The sequence below is a fragment of the Aythya ferina genome, assembly GCF_964211825.1.
Source record: "Aythya ferina genome assembly, chromosome: 1".
Classification (NCBI taxonomy): Eukaryota; Metazoa; Chordata; class Aves; order Anseriformes; family Anatidae; genus Aythya; species Aythya ferina.
In genome coordinates, this window is record NC_140296.1 from 162,014,464 (window position 1) to 162,024,863 (window position 10,400).

The window sequence follows — 10,400 nt, forward strand, 5'->3', positions numbered from 1 at the left end:
TATTTTGCTTTATTACATAGTCTTTGTTCTCCACTGATGCAATACAGAATGTGTTTTTTTTGTTTTGTTTTGTTTTGTTTTGTTTTGTTTTGTTTTTTTTCTGTGTTGACAAACAGACTTTACCTACCCCTCATCTACTTATCATTAATAATCAAAGAGGCTGTCTATACTCAGGCTGCTTTGATTCTGGCTTCCTTTATAATGATCAGAAGGAAAATACATGGGAGAACATTTAACCTCAATACTAGTTGTGGAAATGGGCTTGAACTCAGCTCTGAAACTCTTAAAATCCACGACATGAAGGGACTAGAAATGTATGGAAAATGATGCCAATATTTATATATTTGCAACTATTAAAATGAGTCAGAAAATGTGAGAATAATTTCCTTGATAAAGTTTTAGTTTTAGTTTGACTTAGCACACTCATTTATAGGTTTACATTTTGTAGTTTTTAATATTTCTTTTATTTTGATTTATTACAAGAGGCTGTTGTTTGAAGGACTGGAAATGGGTGGTTTTGAGAGTGATATGGATAGCTTGTAGGCCAGGCTCTGCAGTCAGAGTTAAAATGAGTACTGGATCAGACCCTGGGTTGAATAGTTTCCAAGAAATGAAGCACTGTAACTTTTTTAATGTGTGTATATATACACACTGCGTATATACATATATGTATGTTACTGCTCATGGAAAAAAAAAGGATTTCTGAAGCATATTTCCTCAAGACAGGATCAAGTTGGGAGCATAAAGAGACATACTGTTGCTAGAATTGCTCCCTCCCTATATTGCAGGAGGATAAAGCATTACCCAGCTACTTGCTGCTGGCTGCATTTTTTCCTTCCACTCATATCCAGAATACAAGATATATTACTCTTTGCCATGTATTCTATTTCTCCACACTGTGCAAATTCAGACCTACTTAAAAGCATTTTCCTTGACTGCACTTAATGAGCTTTTAAGAGTAAACAAAAGCAGCTTGTAAATCTTTGTAGTTGTAGCTGTGTTAACTTTACTGCTGCTACTGCTGCTACAGATGATGATGTGAACTATAAGATCTACAGCACAGACCCAGAAGTCACTCAGAATTTCCAAGCTCACAAGACTCCTTCATTTTGGACAGACATTGGCTCATTGTCATTGCTGCATGCTAGAGCATAGCCATTCAAACTGGCAATGTCCCTTTCATGAAAAGACTTAAATGTGTGTTTAAAATTCCCCTTTGACTGCTTGGCAGGCTTTGCTGGCTTGAACAGCAGCCTGTACCAAATTTGATATTAGGGTAGAAACTTTTATAGCCTGTCTCAGCCTTAACCAGTAACGACATGTGCTACTTACAATAAGCACTGCAGCTGACCTTTATCATACTGTAGAGTGGTCCAAGAGAGAAAATGGCCAGAAGAGATTACACTCAAGTCAAACAAAGAAGAAAGCCCAAAAGAATGATACTTAAATATGGAGGTAGGAACTTCACTGTAAAATATACCTGACTGAGAAACAAGACTAAGTACAGCAAACCAAAACCCCACAAAATCAGTTGAGAGCAGCAGAGGAAACACAGTGATAGCTGAATGAGAGTTTATCAATCCATATAAAGGTAATGAGTGAAGAAAAAGCATCAGGACTATTCATAGCTTCTAGTGAGGTCCTAAGTACTGTCAGGCCATCAGCCATAGTTCGTCATTAGTCAGAACTCCTATCCCCAATATTTTAGATTCAGACAGGTGTCAGAATGTCACGTTAGTCCTATTGTCAGTCCTTGATATCTGTATCCATGAAATTAAGGGTGCAGGGAGAGATCTTGCCTAAAAGTCACAAACTGTCCAGACTTTTGTCACCTGCCACCATGTCAGTTTGGAAGCAGCTCTTGTCTATTAATATTTATGCCTGTATTTTTATTCTTATTTTTTTTCTGATAAAGAAGCTAGAGATCTGATGGTGATGACCTTTGAGCATGAGCAGTATTTATTTTTATTCTCATGCTGATGAGGTGTATTTTTATTTCTTAGCTTGAGCGTATTGCCTAAGTCCTGGCACATCTCAGTGACTGCCTTTGTGCCATTATAGTCTCTCCACAACGTATTATGGAAATTCTTTCATTTGCTGCTCCTGAAATTGAAATCCTCTCTTACTCACTCTAATACTGAGACTTAATGAGAAATACAGATGTTCTATGTAATGTTAATGAGAGCTTGTACAACTTACTCATCTTACTTGATGCTTCACTTACACAAACACCATGTTGTCACCGATTCACTCATTTTGTGAAAAGTTGACATCTGGGTAATTTAATGGTTAGTTTCTTTCTGTTATTTTGAAAGCAAATTGTCTGCATTGTCTAGCAGTAAAATAATTTAAAAAACACTGCTGAAATGCTGAATGTTTTCACAGAGAGCATTTATACCTTGTTTTTCTAATGACATCTGCTTTCAGTGATCATTGAGAGACACAGATTTTTATTTAATCATTTTATTCTTCAGAACACTTCTACTAATTTCAGTATCGGGGAATTAGATACTATCCGGTATGCATAGAAATGGAAAAATCTGGACCCAAACTTTCAGTTGGCAGCAGGACACCTGTCATTGTGAAATATGCTCTTGTTTTCCTGGATGGGTTACAGGTGCTGAAGTACGATGAAATCCAAGGCAAAAATGAAATAGACAGTATTTCAAAACATTGGAAAGAGGCCGCATTTCGCCCTTGAATGTGGATACAAAGTTCCCATTGATTTGGACTAGATGCCCCTGCAACTTAGGGCAAAATTTGGCAGAGGAACAATGGATACCCAATCACTTCCGCTACCTTTGGCTTTCATTGTTTGATTGTTAGTACTGAGTAACCGTAGTGCTTCAGAACCCCACTGTGCTACTGCTGGTTGTGCAGAGAAACTAAATGAAATGATCGCCACTGCTGAGTCCAGATAATGTGTGAGAAAGTAACCTGGCCTGTATCTTGCTCCTTGTTTCCAAACATACCTGCACATGAAGGCTGTCTAGCCCTCCCAGTGGTTGTGTGCATCCACACAGAAGGAGACATTTGCCATCCTGTGACTCAATCCCAAAGCGGCATCCTGCCAAGAACATTTAGAAATTAGGGCCACTTTTAATCAGAGTATAGGAAAGAGCTTTTCTGTTCATATACAGTCCTGCATGATCTACCATGCTGACTTAACCAGTGCCATGAATTACACAGTTTACACAAATGTATAAATCATACCTACAGAGTTAATTTATGTACATGAAAATAAGAACAGATGTCAGAGAACCCAATCTCTTTTCTTCTGCATAAGTGTGCCTCTCCAGGCCAAAAACGTACTTAGGTAAATAGCCTCGACCTATGAAGACTAGCTCAGGGCAGTGCAGATGCTGCTGCTGTGTGCCAGGCTGCACCTCTCTCCTGACAGCAGGCACGCAGGCCACTGCCAGAGGATGGGATGTGACATGGTCATTTGCATCCTCCTTGTAGGTTTACTGGGGTTTCTGCTCTTGCAATAATGGCTCCACAGTGGTCCTACTAATTGATTTTGAGAAGAAGGGATTTTGCTATCCAACTTGTGAATTCTTTTTGGCACACAGTAACCTCTCATTTAAGTTTCTCACCTGTAGAGGATGAGGACAAAGGACAATTCAGATGTCCATCTTCTGATGTACCTTCTCTGCTGGCTAGACTTTCCCCTTTTCAGCTCTCAGCATTAATACGGGGAATTTGGTCAGTGTTTGAAGGGTCACTGATACATCTGAATAGATTAGAAGGCAGAGTTTATAACAAAAACAGTGCAGCCTGGGAAACAGTTCTGGTAGATGAAGCACTGTGAATGATAAGATGTAATTTTGAGAGTAATTAATATATTTCATTTTCATAAAACAGCTACTAATAAACTCTTGGTTTAATACCCACTGGCAGCTTCATGTTTATCAAGAAAAAAAGATCTCTTCATCCATATTAATCACACAGTGCTAGTTACTATTAATTAGTACTTACTCTCAAGCTTTCCTCTTGCAATAGATCAATCTAATCTGTTTTAATGAATAGCCAGAATAAAAGAGAGAATACTGATCTCAAAAAAATGGCAATAATGACTTGATATCATAGGAAAAAAAATAGTATATGCCAGGGCTATGTTAACCAGATGTAATTATTTATGACTAGAAACTGCAAACCTTATGAAAGCAACAGTCCTTTTATTTTCAGTATAGGGAGATCATAGGAACAAAACTCTAAAACACAAGGCAAAGTCTGAAACAATACTGCATCCTAGGCTACAGAGATGAATGAAATTGTGTAAGAAGTAAGAGGTGCTGAATAAATAATGCTCACAAATTTGAATCTCCTCTAGTCTAATGCTGAAGGCCATATTCAATAAAGGTAGTATTTCTTGTTGACTACCTTGGGGTTATGCCACTCAGGCATTAACATAGCAAAATCAACTAAATTGAATTGCAGTGTCTTCAGCAGATGATAGGGTTGGGCTGGTGGTTAGGTAGAAATCTATGTAATTCAGAATGATGCACCACAAAACCCAAAGGAAGGGACAGTTCTTACTGCCTTAATGCCGCATGAAGCCAATTTCTGAAACCTTTTTGAAAAAAGTTAAGCAGGAGGCATCATTAACACAGAACAGGAAGTTCTGCCTGTCTGATATAGTATGTACACTGCTCTCATCTGAACTTAATAAAGAAGGTTAAACAGAGCTAGCTTTTTTGTTCTCACTGAGGCCAGAAACACATTATAACTTTATCTATTTGATTTTTTTTTCCACTTTTGGAGTATGATTGGTAACACTGACATTTGAAAAGCCATATAATTCATTTCTCCTCCAGCCCTTCTAGTTACAAACAACAAATCACCTTTAATTCTTTTTCTGATAACCTGAGTGGAAGTGACATCTCACACAGTAGATAAGAGGAAAAAAAAAGCAAGAACTATAAACATCTGTTTCCTGTTTTTTTTTTTTTTCTTTCTGGTGGAGTTTATTAAATCCAAACTGAAGTGCTTTCAATCACATTAGAAAACAGCCCCCTCTTGTGATGGAACAGCAGTTTGTGTAATGTTTGTCCAGAATAAGGAAATAATCAGGAAAGGCCAGCACAGACAGGATAGAGGCAAAATTAGTAACCAGGAAAAAAATCCATTAGACTAGCCTTAAAATTGCTCTTTTGCATGGTTTTGTTCATAATTGCCTTGTGACATACATCTATGTAAAGACTTCATAGTTCTGGTCGTTTTTTTTTTTTGTTTTTTTGTTTTTTTTTTTTAGTAAAAGGAGTAAACTTTAGCAGCATTCCTATAACATCTCTTTTTATTTATCCCTTTCTTATTTATCCCTTTTTATTCCCTCTTCTGTTTTGATTTATTTCTCTGTTTGGATTGCACTAGTGCAGAGACCTGTTCTAATGCAATTTTATTTGCTTTCACATCTACACTCCCTCCCTCCCATGCTCTAGTTTCTTAATGTTAAATTATAAACTTTCTGGTGCAAGGACTGTTTTACTTCATACTTATGGGTGCAAGGAGGACCAGAATTTAGATATTCCACACCTTGTTTTTCACCAACATCTTTTTCATCCCGCTGTTGTTATATTGACACTAGGACTTGAGGAGCTCTGTGGTCAGAACAATTTCATCCAGCTGATCAATGAACAATTTCATCCATCTGAAAAGTAACCTCTCTGCCCCCCCCCCCCTCAAAAAAAAAGGGGGGGGGGGGTAATAATAATAAAAAAAAGGAAAACAAGTCAAATGATGAATGTGAGAAACAAATGAGGAGAATCTTAGTCACAGCCCACTTCCTCCTGTTTCCTGCCTGCTGCCAAGATGATGTGCCCAGGGGCATGACACCTTGCCTGGGGAGTTCTAAAAATATCTGCAGTTGTCTTGGACTTTTCTCATGACATTGTTGAGCTATGCATGAAAGGAATTTGTTTGCTCTGCTTTAGGGCTCAGTTAGACTTTTTTTTTTTTTCACTGTTCTAGATTCACATGCACTTTAAAACACGTGTTTTAAATACGTGTGTCGTATTGAACTACAATAAAAACTGCCAAATAGAGACAGGCAGCTTCCCAAAAGTTAGCAATAACAAGTGTTCAAAATTTTAAATTGTTAAATAGTTTGTATAGTTAACTCCGGTGACTAATGACATAAGTTATGCAGCACATCAGATGCTCTGTATGAAGCTTGAACTGTGTTACTACCACAGGATGAGCTGACTCTTGTCATACAGATCTGCTGAATGGCTTTAGACTCTTCTCAAAATCATTGAACATGTTGCAAAAACTGGATCTGTAGTTTGAAATCTGAAGAAAACTTAGGTGCTAATGTCACGTGTTTAAATACATCTTTCAGCCACAAAATGCGCCACACTCTGCAAGACTATACTTTCACTCTGCTGGGTCACATAACCATTCCACTGATTTAAATTAGTTGTCACTGTCACAGCAAAATGTGACTTGTTCATAGTTAAGTCAAGTGACTTTACATTTCCTGTCTTTGGGTTGCATCTGCTGAGTTTCATTTTGAATTTCCCCTGTTGGAGGCACTCCAAACCTCACAGCAATCTCTGACTACTGGTCTTGGACTTCGTGTTGTATAAAATACTCAAAGCCACGTTATTTCACAGTTTCCAAACTAAGCTGTGAAGTCTCATTCAAGAACAGCTCAAAACTAAACAGAGTGAAATGATGAGAAATCCTATAGTCCTATCCTATAGCTCTGTGTGAACAGAGGAGGTTTCTGTCCTTTCAGACAAGAAGCATTGGTTTGGATTTGTAGACCTTATAGGTGCTGCTGCATCAGAGCTGCAAGCATCTGTTTTCAACAGTCTAGTAACTGCTCTGAGTGACTCTGACACACTACTTACAAAAAAATAAAAAATAAAATAAGAAAATGTATGTCATAGGACCTACTTCTCTTTTACACCACAGGGCAGAGTGAAGTACATCTGTAATCTAAGGCTACGTCAGAACAGTGTGACCTGATGACAAAGTCCGTAAGAGGAAGCCCAGTCGGCATGCCCCAGTGCAGTAACCCCAGTGGGTTTCACTGATGGATCAAGAGAATCACATGATCCCAGCTTAAACTAGGCTGGGTTTTAATTATTTATGGCTCTGTACTTTATAATACACTAGTTCATGCTGGAAGGTAATAATAGTTGCAAGCAAGTTGATCTCGGACTACAGGTAATCCTAGCCCTAGCTAAAGTTTCAGGCTACATAAAAGGAGCAATTAAGACTCTTCATGGAGACAACCAAAGCAGCTGCCCAAGGCAGTTAGCTGTATAGTAGAGTTGGGCTGGAATTAAGCCATACACCCTGAGAGGTTTCCATATAGCTAATGTAAACATAGTGAACATGGGACTGTTTCACTGTCTGTGAATACTGGAAACAGAAGACATCTAGGGTATCAGCAGACAGCAAGAAGAACACACATGAGACTTGTCCTGAGGAGCAAGATGGACAAACCTGTAGAGAAAATGAACTTACTTCAAAGAAAGTCTTTGAAACAAGGTGAAAAGGAATTTCCAGTGCTTGCCTGTTTCTACCCTGTTCTGGAAAACAAGGGCACGCTGGCACTATGTAACTAATTGTATTGCATCAGACATGATTTGTGTAGTAAATTTTGCCCACTAAGACAAACAGTCAAGGCTTCAAATATTAACAAATTGCTCAGTGGCAATAAACCAGATTATTTCAATAATCAAAGAAATAATGCAACTTTTTATTCTTTTTCTTCCCAGGTATCTCAGATGAATTCATAACTCCCATGTTTAATTTTTATAAAAGTGTTGGAGAGCTGAAGATGACACAGGAAGAATATGCACTGCTCACAGCAATAGTTATCCTGTCCCCAGGTAATTTCTATTTCAGAATTAAATATTGGTGCATTTGGAAAGAAACGTGAGATGTGTGACCTGAGTATTGTAAAAACTTCCTACACAGAGCAAGTGAGAATACATACTCATTCAGTGTATTCTGTTGTTAAACTAGAAAACAATAGAAACCCAAAGTGTCCTGCTGTACCAACTTGCTTTGTGTATATGGAAAAAAAGTGCCTAAATTGTGCTTGAAGCGCTTGAAAAACATTATTGGTAATTCATCACTGCTCAGCATGATGGGTTTGCTCCTTCAGAAAATCCCAAATGTGGTTACATGTGTATCACTACAGCCCACTGTGGAATGTCACATTTTTAAAAGGCAAGTGGATGACCCTCTATGCTAGAACTGAGTATGGCAATGAAGGCCTTCAGCCTCTATTACACAAACAGCAGCTGGCAAAAGTGGGACAGTGGTGAGTTGTCCTTTAGGCTGCAGAGAGTTCAAAACTGACTTTTCAGTAATATCATTGTAATAATGTCAGGCTTTGGTGTAAAAACTAATTCTTTAACAACACAGAAGTAACCTGCGAACTATAGAGAAATTCATAGTGTCTCAAACTATCGCATAAAAGGAGGAGAGAAGGAGGTGGTTTAGGAGAAAAGGCAGACACTAAGGTTTCCAAGTAAGGCTTCACTCAAGGTGGGAAAGGTGAAGCAATTCCATTGCTCTTGGAGTCAGTGCTGATCAGGATTTCTTTTTCTTTTTTTTTTTTTTACACTAAAAATGTCAGTAACATAAATAACCTGATCTTCTCCTTCTTCCTTCTCCAAGCATACTTATACTTCCACAAAATAAAAAGAGAAGTATTGTCCAACATAAGAGGCTTCATCTGAGGGTGTTTTTTTTTTTTTCCTGGTGACCTGTAAGCACACTCTTCTACTGGCCAAGTTCCCTGGTTGTACTACATCTCCAAGGAATTCTGCTGTGCTGCTCAGTTGTTGCAGTGCATCACAGGACATACTCGAGAGTAGAACTTCACTGAGAGATGATGATAAAACCCCAGAGAAGCATTCCCTAGTTAAAAAGCAAACAACAAACCAACAACAAACAACCATGTTAAAAAAAAAAAAAAAAAAAAAAAAAAGCAATAAAACTACCCACCACTCTTTACTTTTGAAAAAGTTTGAAGTTTTCCTTGGGTAGAAATGGGACATATGTATGAGAACCCTGAGCAAAAAAATACAACGTTAAGGCATTTTTATTCCCTCTTAATCTGAAAAGAATTATTCTTGGTAGGTGTGAACATCAGTGCCCAATGTAAATATATAAATATCTTGATATTTGTTTATCGAGTAAATATTTACATTGTATCAGAGCATCTGTTTGCTAAATACTTCTTTTCTTTTGAAACCATAATCAGATCGACAATACATAAAGGACAGAGAGTCCGTGGAAAGGCTTCAAGAACCCCTGCTGGATATTCTGCAGAAGTTCTGCAAACTTCACCACCCAGACAACCCTCAACACTTTGCATGTCTTCTGGGTCGCCTCACAGAATTACGGACATTTAACCACCATCACGCAGAGATGCTGATGTCATGGAGAGTGAATGATCACAAATTCACACCTCTTCTCTGTGAGATCTGGGATGTGCAGTGATAGATATTGTTTATTTTATTTTAGGGTAAATATATTATTAAAGGACCACAAAACATTTATTTTCATAGAAAAATACGCCACAATACATTAAATTCTCTTTATTGCATTTTTATAGAAACATGCCATGGTTCATAAAAGTCATTTTGTTCATTAGACACAGAACACCATGTAGCTATGAGATTTTTGTATAAATTGTAACTTTCTCTGTATTTATATTCTCTCATCAGGAAGAATTCACCATCTCCTTGGAGGAGTCCCATTAATTCCTTCTGCAATTACGCTGATTGCAGTTGCAGTTCCTCTTGAAAAACGGGGCAATGCATGTTTCCATTTGTATTTTTTTTTCATTGCAGCATCTTTGCGCTTGGCCTCCATTACAGTACAGAGTAGATACTTTCTGCAATAAACCAGCCGACTTGATTAACGCTGTAGCCACTTGCTGTCTAACCATGGCGCGTGTTCGCGTAAGGAAGCATAAGCCCTGATTTCTGCTAGGCGGTGAGGAACGGTGGAGGAAAGCCACACATGCGAGAAAAAACCTTTTTGTGCCATGGATGTGTAACTCCATTTGCATTGTTACTTCGCAGTAAAAGTTATACACCTGTATGCTTTGTGCGAGCGTGGCACGGGTCATTTTGCTTTCCACCGCCCTTTATAACGGCGCCACCCACGAATGTATTGCGAAGCAGCGCTCCTATAAACACAATTTCCTTTTCCCTTGACGTCTCAGTTGGCTCAATGTTATTCTCAGCATCGCTCGTTTCTTGCCTGGCCACACACGGGGGGAAGCACACCGGGACACCAAACACCAGGACACCAAGCACAACACCACAAAATGGCGGGGGGGCACCCACACCCCCCTCCACACACACACACCCACGGCCCCACCCCTCACGGCCCCGCCCCTACTAGCCCCGCCTACCTCCCACCCA

General features: G+C 38.7%; 1 protein-coding gene across 5 annotated transcripts in view; it reads left to right on the forward strand.

Moving 5' to 3' along the window:
- Positions 1 to 10,190, forward strand: part of NR1H4 (nuclear receptor subfamily 1 group H member 4) — a 41,668-nt gene extending 31,478 nt beyond the window's left edge. For all 5 annotated transcript variants that reach the window (XM_084506063.1, XM_084506062.1, XM_084506064.1 and 2 more), the window contains 2 exons: positions 7,731 to 7,844; positions 9,230 to 10,190. In XM_084506063.1, the coding sequence (XP_084362189.1) occupies positions 7,731 to 7,844; positions 9,230 to 9,468 (353 nt within the window). In that variant the 3' untranslated portion in view covers positions 9,469 to 10,190. The remainder of the gene's footprint in view (positions 1 to 7,730; positions 7,845 to 9,229) is intronic.
- The last annotated feature ends 210 nt before the right edge of the window (positions 10,191 to 10,400 follow it).